The 14,186-nt window shown below is 41.1% G+C and overlaps 1 protein-coding gene across 1 annotated transcript in view; it reads left to right on the top strand.

Annotated features, from left to right (window-relative positions):
* The window catches only part of SORCS3 (sortilin related VPS10 domain containing receptor 3), an 800,669-nt gene that overhangs the window by 685,698 nt on the left and 100,785 nt on the right, over positions 1–14,186 (top strand). Inside the window, exons 15-16 of the mRNA XM_061636066.1 lie at positions 9,383–9,500; positions 10,469–10,602. Coding sequence (XP_061492050.1) covers positions 9,383–9,500; positions 10,469–10,602 — 252 coding nt within the window. The remainder of the gene's footprint in view (positions 1–9,382; positions 9,501–10,468; positions 10,603–14,186) is intronic.

The raw sequence follows: 14,186 nt of genomic DNA, 5'->3' as shown, positions 1-14,186 counted from the left end.
AGAAGGGGGAGGGGAGAGGAGAGTGAAGGAGAAAGGGAGGGGAGGGGGAGAGGGAGGGGAAGGAAGGGATTGGAAGGGGAGGGGCAAAGAAGGGGAATGAAGGGGGAAAGGGAGGTGATGGGAGGAAGGAGGAGGGGAGGGCAGGTTTGATCATTTGCATGCTTGAGTTCAATGGGATTTTACCCATGCAATGATGCTAAGATAGGAAAAATTGACCATGGGAGGGAGGCGGAGGGGGGGAGGGAGGAGATTGGAAGGGGATGGGGGAAGGAGGGGCAAACAAAGGGGGAGGGAAGGGAGAGTGGGTTTGATCATTTGCATACTTTTTGTGTTCAGTGGGATTTATTTATGTGCTATAATGTTTAGGATAGGTGAAACTGACCTGGGGAGGGGCGAGGAGGGGAGGAGATTGGGTGGGTTGGCACTGGGCAGAGGGGAAGCACCTTTTCAAAAGAAAAACATTGTGAACAGTATCATTGCTTTTCAGCGTTTCCTCCACCTTTTTATTCTACAGCAGGCACATGTAGCCTCCCACCCAAATTTAAACCAAAGCTGTCCCTGGCCACATCCACACCAGCCCTTTATTTCACCTGAGACAGTTATGGCTTTCTGGGAAGTGTAGTTAGTGAAGGGTGCTGAGAGTTGCTAGGAGACGCCCTGTTCCCCTCACACAGGTTCAGTCACAGCAGCTGTCTGTTAAACCACTCTGGCCACTGGTGCTCTGTCAGGGGAATAAGTCTCCTCTCAGTACCCCTCACAAACTACACTTCCCAGGATTCTTTGGGGGAAGCCGTAACTGTCTAAAGTGAACATGTTTCTACAAACATGTGATCAACATACTATGGCCTTGAGAATAAGTTATATTGTCCCCCCACCCCACCCTGGACCGCTAACTTAGTAAATGAGATAGACTATATTGTATTCACATCTGACGTAAAACCATCAAAGAAACTGCTGGGTCTTCATTGATTTGTGCCAGCTGAGTGTTTGGTCACCAAATGGAATGATGTACAAATTGTAAGATGCTAAATCAACTGAACAAGGTTTTCAGGGAGGCTGCAGGGTGGTTTATTATATAACTTAAGCAGATAGGAAAAGAAAAAATGTCAGCATATCTCATACTGACAGCCTGGGATGGGGGGGACATGGTTAGTAGAAGGCCTTTAATACCACAATTGAGATAAAACAAGTAATGATGTAACTGCGCAACACACTGAGGATGTGGTCCTGACATGACTTCATGCTGCAATCAGCTGTGTTTTAATCAAATGCTCTTTTCCGTGAAACCATTTTCCTTCCTTCCTTCCTTCCTTCCTTCCTTCCTTTCTTCCTTCCTTCCTTTCTTGTCATAAGGAAAATAGGCAATTTTCAGGTGACTGTACAACTCATCACACAGGAATTATAATAATTATAATAATCTGGTTTTTCTTCTCAACCAACAGATAAATATCACACTGTGAGGCTATTTATTTGGTTATTGTTGGCTTGGCATAAAAATGGCATGGATCATCAAAACGCTATTTTAACCTGGCTTCCTGGTGCCTTCTCACCTGCGATTCTCAGGCTCCAGAAGAATAGTTTGTTTCCACTGGCTAGTTATAACGGATTGATTTGTTCTTCCCAACTCCTCGACCCCTGGGAGATGTTGTCAACTTTGATAATGTTTCTTAGAATAGCCACTGGTATCTGTGTCCTCATCTGCTCTTGCCACCCACCTCTTTGGAATTGTGGCTCTAGCTGACTGGGGAGCTATTCCTTACTGAGAAAATAACCACTGACATGATGAATAACAAGCAGTTACCAGATTGAAAACAGGCTCCCCACAGCTGGACCAATGAACAGAGCCTTGTGCCTTTTACCTGGGGTTATTTAATTAAAATATTTTTGTTGTGGCTTTTTGTCCCATTATTTCAAAGACTTGAGCTTTATTCATGTAGGATTTTGAAAGCCACACTGTCAGGCAAGTGCTTTCAGCAGCAATCCTATGCATGCTTACCTAGAAGAAGGTTTTGAGTATATAAAGATAGGATTATATTTGTGTGCCCACTACAGTTCTTACTGGAGGTCCTAATCCAAATTTACTGTGTTCACTAAGTGCTCACTTTTTGCGAACTTCAGCTTCATTACAAAAGTTGCTGTTCAAATATAACAGCTTCTTCACTGCATTATACTGATCTATAAGTAGTGAATTCCTTGCTGAACTTCAGGTGCATGACAAAGATTTTTATTCCAGCAGGCATTTTTAGGTAGTGTTTCGTTTTATGATGCATTTTATTGTTCTGTGTTTTGTATCGGTTTTTTTAATGTACATGTGACGTCCTTCCCCAGCACCACCAGTGAAGCTCTCACTTGTAGCTACCAGCAGACAGGAACGTCAGGTTTTCTTCTTACCCTTTTCAGCTCTAGCACAGATTCAACAAATCCCACTGCTAGGCAGCACCAGCAGTCACTTTCTGTAACCCAAACTCCCAGAGACTTTGCCTAAGTCTCTCTATAGCTTGTTACTTTGTGACTGTGCGCCTATGCTGTTCCCAACCCCCTTGTATCTTTATATTTAAAGCATACAACTCTGGGTTGCTCTGGATACGTGACTTGTTACAATCTCTCCCTTCACCGCTGCCACCATTAGATACAGTTTCTGTTCAGCCTTGGTAATTACCTTTGCCCTCCCTTCTGGTCTGTATATTCCCCCAGCCAAGGATCAGACCTTTGGTAAACCAAATAAGTATTTATTGAATATCAGAAATAACAAGATTACTTAAGGAAAGTTTCACAAGCGTATGGTTTCATCTATATTCTGTTAGGTACTTGACTTTTTACTAATTGCCTCAGAACTCCGACTCACTCTCAACACCACCAAACCTCAAAACCTCCAACCTCTCTCTCAACCTCTTAAACACCACCTTTCAGATTCAACTGTCATTCTTCCATTTATCCTCCCAGCCATTCAAACACTCAGCGAATCATCCAGCATTCTACTGCTCATGTACTCCCCCCTCCTCTTTCACTCCACTTATCATATGTCTTAAGAACATAAGAACATAAGAAGAGCCTGCTGGATCAGGCCAGTGGCCCATCTAGTCCAGCATCCTGTTCTCACAGTGGCCAACCAGGTGCCTGGGGGAAGCCCGCAAGCAGGACCCGAGTGCAAGAACACTCTCCCCTCCTGAGGCTTCCGGCAACTGGTTTTCAGAAGCATGCTGCCTCTGACTAGGGTGGCAGAGCACAGCCACCATGGCTAGTAGCCATTGATAGCCCTGTCCTCCATGAATTTGTCTAATCTTCTTTTAAAGCCATCCAAGCTGGTGGCCATTACTGCATCTTGTGGGAGCAAATTCCATAGTTTAACTATGCGCTGAGTAAAGAAGTACTTCCTTTTGTCTGTCCTGAATCTTCCAACATTCAGCTTCTTTGAATGTCCACGAGTTCTAGTATTATGAGAGAGGGAGAAGAACTTTTCTCTATCCACTTTCTCAATGCCATGCATAATTTTATACACTTCTATCATGTCTCCTCTGACCCGCCTTTTCTCTAAACTAAAAAGCCCCAAATGCTGCAACCTTTCCTCGTAAGGGAGTCGCTCCATCCCCTTGATCATTCTGGTTGCCCTCTTCTGAACCTTTTCCAACTCTATAATATCCTTTTTGAGATGAGGCGACCAGAACTGTACACAGTATTCCAAATGCGGCCGCACCATAGATTTATACAACGGCATTATGATATCGGCTGTTTTATTTTCAATACCTTTCCTAATTATTGCTAGCATGGAATTTGCCTTTTTCACAGCTGCCGCACACTGGGTCGACATTTTCATCATGCTGTCCACTACAACCCCGAGGTCTCTCTCCTGGTCGGTCACCGCCAGTTCAGACCCCATGAGCGTATATGTGAAATTAAGATTTTTTGCTCCAATATGCATAATTTTACACTTGTTTATATTGAATTGCATTTGCCATTTTTCCGCCCATTCACTCAGTTTGGAGAGGTCTTTTTGGAGCTCTTCGCAATCCCTTTTTGTTTTAACAACCCTGAACAATTTAGTGTCATCAGCAAACTTGGCCACTTCACTGCTCACTCCTAATTCTAGGTCATTAATGAACAAGTTGAAAAGTACAGGTCCCAATACCGATCCTTGAGGGACTCCACTTTCTACAGCCCTCCATTGGGAGAACTGTCCGTTGATTCCTACTCTCTGCTTTCTGCTTCTTAACCAATTTCTTATCCACAAGAGGACCTCTCCTCTTATTCCATGACTGCTAAGCTTCCTCAGAAGTCTTTGGTGAGGTACCTTGTCAAACGCTTTTTGAAAGTCTAAGTACACTATGTCCACTGGATCACCTCTATCTATATGCTTGTTGACACTCTCAAAGAATTCTAATAGGTTACTGAGACAGGACTTTCCCTTGCAGAAGCCATGCTGGCTCTGCTTCAGCAAGGCTTGTTCTTCTATGTGCTTGGTTAATCTAGCTTTAATAATACTTTCTACCAGTTTTCCAGGGACAGAAGTTAAGCTAACTGGCCTGTAATTTCCGGGATCCCCTCTGGATCCCTTTTTGAAGATTGGTGTTACATTTGCCACTTTCCAGTCCTCAGGCACGGAGGAGGACCCGAGGGTCAAGTTACATATTTTAGTTAGCAGATCAGCAATTTCACCTTTGAGTTCTTTGAGAACTCTCGGGTGGATGCCATCCGAGCCCGGTGATTTGTCAGTTTTTATATTGTCCATTAAGCTTAGAACTTCCTCTCTCGTTACCACTATTTGTCTTAGTTCCTCAGGATCCCTTCCTGCAAATGTTAGTTCAGGTTCAGGGATCTGCCCTATATCTTCCACTGTGAAGACAGATGCAAAGAATTCATTTAGCTTCTCTGCAATCTCCTTATCGTTCTTTAGTACACCTTTGACTCCCTTATCATCCAAGGGTCCAATTGTCTCCTTAGATGGTCTCCTGCTTTGAATGTATTTATAGAATTTTTTGTTGTTGCTATATAAACAGCACTTACCATATTTACAATATAAGCAGGAACATCACAGTACACCACTTAGAAATGCTAATGATTAAGCAATATAGAAATGCCTTAAATAAATAAAAAATGATGGCATCTTGCTAGATAGCAAATTAGATTTGGCTATGTTATTATGGGTAAATCAAGCCCTCTTTTTTTCCTCACTCAAGATATGGTGTAGGATAGCATATGTCCCTATTTTCCCACTCAACCAGGCCAGTTATTTCATTCTTGCCACACATACAGGTGGTTTCATTGCCCACTAGCCCTGTGCATCAAGAATATTCTTCCAGTATAGTTGAATATGTGATGACTGCTTGGGATGACAGATAGTCTGTGATATCAAGAATGTCTACTTGAGATCCTGGATAGCTGCTGCCAGTCAGCATAGACAAATCTGGGCTAGATACTGGAATTAACACAGCTTTGGTTACCTTGGTCAATGACTGTGGTGGGAATTAGACAGGAGGAGTATATTCAGTTCATTCTTCTGGACCTCTCAATGGTTTTTGATACCATTGACCCAAGGTATCCTTCTGGATTGCCTAACTCAGATTGGGTGTGTGAGTACCATTGTATGATGGTTCAGATCCTACTTGAAAGCTTATTTCCAGAAGATGGTGATGGAGGATTCCAGGTCAGAACCATGGCCATTGACCTATGGTGACCCTGTAATGCTATATCTCTCATTCAAGGGTAGCTAAGCAGGGCTGGGGATTTTATTGGATACCAATAGGGCAACTGAAGACCTCAAAACTAGGCTTTAGGGTAGTTTATTAAATATAAGGTTATAGTAGGAACAGGAGATAGTCACATCCCTTGCTGTGTCAGGACATCAATAACAGTAGTGCTGGTCTCCATAGGTCAGGTGGTAGCCTTCCGGAGACCTCACGGACTCTGTCCAAAGTCAAACTTGTGCCACCATGGGCAAGCTTTTACAGTAGTGGCCTCTATAGCTCATCCCTAGTCTTCATTGCAGCTGTGAGATGACACATCAAAATCAAAGAGAGATACTCCTGAGTTGTTTACTACAGTCTTGCACTCCCACATTGCCCTAGTAATAACAAGGTAGCTAAGATTGGTAGCTGACTAGTGAGTTTCCCCACCCCTAAGCAACAGGTGCAGAGCATAAGACAATGAGCTCATCTCATGTACAAGAGTCAAGTGAATATCAAAGGGAGATACTCTCTTATTGTTTTACCTCATAGTCTCATGTTCTCTCACTGCCATGGTCATATATTTATATGGCCACCTGCAACCCAGCATAGCTCTCATGCTAAATGCTGAACCTGAAAAAAATACTTAGCCTCAGAAGGAAGCTCTGATTAGCTCTGATTAACGATATAGGCCTCATATAATGGCCTCTAGCAAGCATAGATTCAGGCCTTAAATACACCAAACCAGACACGCTGTATGGAACATTGCATTACTTATATGGCAATATCACTGGTCAGAGAATATTAGGCATTAACCATTGATATTCCTTCTGGCCTAGAAAGAATCCCTAGGTATGAAAGGAGCAAGTGTAGTGCACCAACCTAAACCTCCTTGAAATACAGTGTCTTCCAGATTTATGGCACTACAGTCCCACAGGGTTCTTTTTGTTCTGCATGCTGTTTAACATCTACATGACGCCACTGATATAAATTGTGCATGGATACTGGTGACACCCAACTCTATTGCTATCACATTCTAAGTATGTAGAGGTCTTGAATCAATGGTTGAGGTTAGTAAGGAACTAGATGAGGGTGAACAAACAAACTTAATCCAGAAAAGACAGTTGTACTCATGGCCTATTAGACTGTGGATCAGGGAATGGGAGTTCAGAGTGTTTTATATGGGATAACACATCCATTTATGAATCAGACTTACAGTTTTGGAGTTTTGCTGGACTCACTTCTGAGCCTGGATGAACAAGTGATGGATGTTGCCAGAAATGCATTTGCACAGCTTCATCTTGTGTACCAACTGTATCCTTGCCTTGAGACATCAGATTTGGCCATGGTGACTTCCCCATTTTATTATTTCAATGCACTCCACATGGGTCTGCCTTTGAAAAGTGTTCAGAAACTGCAGCTGGTCCAAAATGCTATAGCAAGACTTCTGACTGGAGCAGGTTATAGGTAGCATGTGACTCCCTGAGCCCTGTAGAAGTGTAGTGTCTGCCAAAGGGGCATTTTCAGTGGCCACTTTTGATTTCTCCCCTTTGGGATATTTGCCTTGTCCCCTTTTTGGTGTGTGATTGTTATGGTGTATTTTAATGGCTTGAGTCATAGGAGAAGTTGTCCTCTGGAAGCCCTGTTATAGAAGTGGGGTTTTTTTTCTATTGAGGGCCATATTCCTATGTGAGAAATATGTTGGGGGCCGCATGCCAGCAGTAGGCAGGCCCAGAGCTGGCAGTGGACAGAGCTAAAGGTAGTGGGTGGGGCCAAATAAGTCCAAATAAAATAGGACTGGATCAAGGCTGAAGTCTTCTATTTCAGATCTAACAACAGAAAAACGTATGTACTGTTAAGAGTGCTTAGAGTGAAGATGGAGAAATAATATTATTTCATGGTTAGCACAGAGGTGAAGATGCTACATATCAAGGACACCATGTGCAAACAGTTCTGCAGAGTGCTTTCCCTCCACACTCCCTACTTATCTCTCTCTTCCACTGTTCCTCATTCTCTCTCCCTCCTTGCCTTTCTTTCTCTTTATACAGGCTTGCCTTCATCTGTCCATTGTCTCTGTCTCCACTAGGAATGTGCTAGAATTCTGCCCAATTTGGATTTGGTCCCGAATTTTCCATTAATTCTCAGTCCATTAATTTTCCATTAATTTCCACTTATTCTTAGTCACTGAGGATCAGATTTTAATGTAGTGAATTTCTGTAGCTATTTTTGAAAATAGCCTTTTTAAAAAAACAAAACAACCCACCTCTAAAACAGCAATGGTAAAAATGATAATTTATTGATATTTCCTTTAAAAATGTCATTTCCTTCAAAATATTGATATTAATATTGATATTTTTTCTGAGTGAAATGAAACCATGGATCATTAAAAGCAGCAGCTAGCAGATAAAGAACAAACTCAAATCGATATCAGCCTGTTAGGTCAATGGAATGCTTTCGAACCGGCACTGGCCAATGGATCCCATCCCTACTCTCCACCCCGTCTGTCTCAGCATTCCTGTGCCAAGTACTTTGCTCAGAATTTTTTGTCACTCTTTGCCCCGCCATCACAATTAAATACTCCTTTGTTTTTATCTCCCCTTCTTCTCATCAGTTCAGTGCTAAAGCTTACCTTTAAGCAGCATCGAAATTGTTCTGTCTCGTTCAGCTTTCCTGGCTATCCCTCTTTGTCAGGTGTTTTTGCTCAGCACTGCTTGAATCAGAGCAAGGTGAGAACAGGAGGAAATCAGGTGCACTCATGAGCTCAGAGGTCAAACCTTCCCATCATCTAAGCAGCCTTTCCCAACTGGTGTGCTTCCAGATGTTGTTGGACCACAACTCCCATCAGCCTCAGCCATTGGCAATGCTGGCTGAGGCTGATGGGAGTTGTGGTCCAACAACATCTGGAGGCACACCAGTTGGGAAAGGCTGAGAGCATTATTCAAAAGGATGCTACACTGCTCTAGCAGCCACACTGTATGGTTGATCCTCTGAGCTGGCACATGTGTTGGACCTCCTACATGACTGTTTTTCTCTTCTCATGCTTCTCGTGGCGATGACTCAGTTCTGGCAGGAAAATACATGACTGCTGCTGGAAGGTACAAGAGAGGCCTCTTCTGCCCTGTCAAAATGAAGGGGAGCTGCATAAGATATCTTCTTGATGAATTATGCCTAGTTATAAGACAGGAATTACATATGATCCAACTCTCTCGGAAAGATACAAATAAAATTTAGACCATATGGTTGGCAATTTCAAAATAAGATTTAAAAAAAAAATTTCTCACATGACAGTGTTGGATGGAACGCAGCAAGTTCACAAATCCTGGCCTTCTTAGCAAATTCTTCTATCAGCAAGAAAGGGTAGATGAAGAAACTGTCTCATGTTCATCGTATCTCCTTCCTTAGAGAGGACAGTAAAATGTGGCAGCATTGGATTAATAAAATATTTGTGCAGGGGACTGGATTGAATAACAATAGTAACCCCTTTCAAATTTCTCACCTCCACCAGAAAAGTCTAATGTATCTTTTTTCATAGTGTGGTGATGTTGAGAAACAAACATGATTTTTTTCTCTCTAATGATTTCTGGAATTCCAGTTCTGCATTCCACCTTCCAGATGGTTCACAGGGATGTTGTATACAAGGATTATTTTCTAATGAATTCTATCTTTCTTTCTTTCTTTCTCTCTCTCTCCTCCCATTTTCCCTCTACTCAACCAATATTCAGAATCTTTGGCCATATCAGTCTCCGCTCTGAATGGCAGCTAGTAAAAGTAGATTACAAATCCATCTTTAGCCGGAGGTGTACCAAGGATGACTTCCAGACATGGCATCTGCACAACCAGGTACTGCTATACCAAGAGATCTTTCCTTTTGTATCTTCCAGAAGAAACACTTCATCACTTTCACAAAAGGAGTCCAAGTAATCTGATTCAGTCAAACTGAAAGATGGATAGTTGGGAATCTGCATAGCAGGAACAACACACAAAAGTTAGAGGAAGGGAATGGAAAACACCCAGCAACTAGTAGTCAAATACTGAAAGGGAGACAGTTTTTTAGTCCTCCGGCTTGTCATGATATTGTTCAGGAAGGCAAAACTGGGAATGACAGAGTGTCAAAAAGCAACAGCCTAAAGGCTTGAACAAGACTGTGCTTTTTTCACACAGATTAGAAATAACTAGAATTTTTTTTTGCAGTTTCTACTTGTACAACTTACAAACACTATTAACCACAGTGTGGCCATTATGACTTGATTAATGCTAAGATGTCCTAGGAACTAGATTGTAATTATGGCAGAGGGATAAGAGTTAATTGGAATCCTAGTAAATAAGGAAGCTAGAGTTCAGAGATTGCTCAGGAAGCTGTTTCAGAAGTCTCTTATCAGATCCAAAAATCTTTTATCAGGAATTAAATGAGTTTGTTTGTTTGTTTTCTCCCTGGATATGCAGAATGGCTGGATAGAAGTTTGCATCTGTGAATATGCAGAGTGCCCTTCCTAGCATCTCCACTTTTAAAAATTTATGCTGTTTTATTTTTACCATATAATTTTGGAAATTGCCATTTAGTTAGCATATTGCAAACACACAATTTAGATTTCTAGATTTCCTTTTTTCAGAATGTTGCTTTCAGAATTTGGAGACTAGAAATAAAGGCCAAATACAATATGATGGCTCACTCCTCAGCTTTGTAAGGTCCAGCGGTAAGTTTTTCAGGAAAGATTGGAAACTGGTGCCTCCTCCACCAATTAACCACCTCAGGGGTATGCACAGAGCTCATCATCGCTATTCTAACTCACCATTGTTTTGCTTCAAAGGGTGAACCATGTGTCATGGGAGAGAGGAAGATCTATAAGAAACGTAGAGTTGGAGCACGGTGTGCACTGACTAGAGATTATTCAAGAACAGTTGTCTCAGAACCTTGTATTTGTGCAGAATGGGACTTTGAATGGTAAGCCATTATGTCTTTTACAGCCTTTTCTTAGAACTCTTCTTGTTGCTTATATGTTCAGTTCTAAAGGTGATGCAAAGTAGCATCATTGTTCATCATTCTAGCATAAAAGCACTAGGGATGGAGGAGGAATCCATTTTAAATGGATTTTTATTCAGAATTCAGCAGTTCTGAGCATTGGACTGCCTCTTGAATCGAGCACCCTGTTTATGTCCAAGCTGCTAACACACTTGTTTGTTTATTTTTTAAGCGTAATTATATGCAAAAAAATACATTTTTATAATACATGTAAAAGTCAAGCCCTGTGCAGTACCATATTTCTGCAACATAACTGTATAAATATCAATACAGATTTATTTTATATAATATGTATTGTTGTATGTATCTGTTTACGTGGTAGTTACTTTAGGGAACCTGGAACATATATGTGTATGATTTGCGTATAATATACATATAATGCATATAATATGTAAGAATAGTTCATATTTTTGAAGAAATGATAAAACCTTGTATCTCATCAAGATTGAGGAGCGAAATGAGAATTAGGAAAAAAAATCCATGCAGCTAAGGTCAACATCAAGATTTTCAGAAAATTCCATCCCTACAAAGCACTATGCAGAAAGAGTAAGGACGAACAGATTTCACCTGCTCCATTCTGTCAGTATCCTGTTGGTTCACTCTAAGTTGCATTCTGTTACACCTGCCTTCTGGTTTAATTTGGCAAGTTTATTTATTTTCTTCCATTTATATCCTGGCTTTTTTCCAGATGGCATCCATGAGAGCTACTCCCATTAATCCTCACAACACATGAGCTGAGTTGAGACTTAGATCGGCTCAAAATTATCCAATTAGCTTTATGGCTGAACAGAGAATTAAACTCAAGCCTTCCTAGCCCATTCTAACATGCTAAACACTACTGCTCAGTTAATTTCTAATATTAATTTTGAAATTGGCACATGCATATCAGGATTCCTTTCTGTCCTGTGACTGAATTATTTATTTAGTCCCATGTAAATCACAGTACAAATAGGAATCTTGATGGTATTGTGCGTTCACATCAAATTTTCCTTTTGCACTGATTAAATCAATTCAGATATGTGCAGATGCATACGAATAACTTGTAAAAAAAAAGTGAACTGAAATCTGCATCAAACTGCACATCCACTGTAGTCTAAGCTAAGTCCAAAAATGAAAAGTTGAAGAATAGTGGGCAGCTAATGAAGCAAGATTAAATAATTCAGTATCCCCAAACCTGAGTCAGAAATTCAAACACTGAGATTTCCATAAACATCTCTAAGTTAGAGTTTTCTTCTTCACTTCTCTACTGGTTAAGTCTATGCATGAACTGCATGTGTCCTTCACAGGACTGGTTCTAGAACTTTCTCTCAGTCCAAAACATCACAGCTCTTACTAGTTAAAGAAGTTAATTTGTATCTTAGAAAGGTTTTCTCCTCTTCCCAAGCATCAGCTATATAGGTGGTGTGGGAGTTGTATCCAAACATTTTCTAAGAGCACTGGCCATGGCCAATCAGAATCTAGAGGTTTTGAAATATCATCAGGACTCTGGTGGGAAAAGATATATTTTTAAAAGTATTGTGTGCAGGTATATGAAACATCTGCACACCTGCTCAGCAAACACAAATAGTTCTGTGAGAGGAATGAGGGGAGGAATGAGGGGACAGGATGTACAGTGAATTACGGGTGCATCCTGTCATGACTTGGTAACTGGTGTGGATGGGAAATGACAGGATTGACCAAAGAAAGAAAGAAAAATCTACTGATAGTTTGGAAGGTTTGTTACAATTTTGCAAAGAGAGTGCTTTCTAGAACAGCCTTTCCCACCTAGTGGGCCACCAGATGTTGTTGGACCACAACTCCCATCAGCCTCAGCCAGCATTGCCAATGGTCAGGAAAGATGGGAATTGTGGTCCAACAACATCTGGTGGCCCACTAGGTGGGAAAGGCTGTTCTAGAAAGCACTCTCTTTGCAAAATTGTAACAAACCTTCCAAACTATCAGTAGATTTTTCTTTCTTTCTTTGGTCAATCCTGTCATTTCCCATCCACACCAGTTACCAAGTCATGACAGGATGCACCCGTAATTCACTGTACATCCTGTCCCCTCATTCCTCCCCTCATTCCTCTCACAGAACTATTTGTGTTTGCTGAGCAGGTGTGCAGATGTTTCATATACCTGCACACAATACTTTTAAAAAAATATCTTTTCCCACCAGAGTCCTGATGATATTTCAAAACCTCTAGATTCTGATTGGCCATGGCCAGTGCTCCCCTCCCCTTTTCCAGGACTACTTCATTTCTAATCACATTGGCCTTAGCAAATTGTACAATAAGACTTCCTTAACTTCACAGATGTGCAAAATGGCAACAAGAAGTGAAAGGCATGGGAGGGTTACCTATTGATGTAATGAGGAACTTTGTAGTATAGGATCACTACTTGCAATACTTTGGTGCAGTATGAGGGGAAAGGCTACCCTTTCTATATGCAACATATCTGCTGTGTTGTTCTCTGCTGCATGTAATTATTTAATAAAATACTCACTGCATGTATTTCTTCAATAAGAATATTTCTAAAGTGCAAACAATATCAAAGTGCCAACAAAATCAAGAGATTTTAGAATTCCTCAGGCCCTACCCTTAAAAAAGAGGGTGTTTTTTCAGGTTTGCAGTGAAAAAAGATAAAAATCAATAGAAGCCAAATTAGGTACTTCGGAGCTAGAGGGAATGTTTCCTTATAGAATAAAGTCCTATCATCAAGTGGTATAAGAACCCCTTCTTCCCATTTAGGATACTGCTGTTGAACAGCTAAATTCGGTATACTCCAAGTGACACAAAAAATAATGGTAGCCGTGCTGGGCTGTAAGGACAAAAAAATCCAAAATCCATATACAGTAGGGCCTTGCTTTATGGCGCTTTGCTTTACAGTGCTTCGCTAATGCAGTGGTCTCAATTAGACACAATTAGACTAAAGCCCCACTCATATGGCACTTGTTCCGCTTTTCCGGCGGTTTTCAGGTGTCGCACACCATTCTATTCAATGAGTTCCGCTTTTTGGCAGTTTTTGCTTTTCAGTGGGGGTTCCAGAATGTAACCCGCCATATGAGTGGGGCCCTACTGTAAGGGCAATGACTTCATTAGGCCAACCAGAATGTCACAGAATGTGAGCAAAAATTTTAAGAGGAGAATGTACAGGTAATCATATACCAAGAGAAAATAATCTAGACTTTTTTCTCTGTAGAAATATGAACAACGTACCGTTAGAATTCTTGCTTAAAGTTTCCTTCCATTAGTTCTTTATTTACCCTTGTCAAAGAAATAGCTTTTTCCAGGCAAAGCAGAGCAGTAGTTGGATTTGATGATTTTTCTAACATACAAGTCCTGGGGACTTTCAAGTGGGAAGGTGGGCAGCATGTGTGTGTTTTAATATACATTTACTAGAAGTTAATGAACGAGTCTGCGGCCTTGAGGGCATACAGCAATGTTGCCTTTAATATTATTTAATATTAATGCAGTTCTTTCTTTCAGGCACCATGTTGCTCCTCCAGAACATTTTTAATTACCAAGTTA

This window comes from Rhineura floridana, chromosome 7 (assembly GCF_030035675.1).
Source record: "Rhineura floridana isolate rRhiFlo1 chromosome 7, rRhiFlo1.hap2, whole genome shotgun sequence".
In the NCBI taxonomy this organism is placed as follows: domain Eukaryota; kingdom Metazoa; phylum Chordata; class Lepidosauria; order Squamata; family Rhineuridae; genus Rhineura; species Rhineura floridana.
The sequence above is the reverse complement of the archived record's forward strand: the minus strand, read 5'-3'. Positions and strand labels throughout refer to the sequence as shown.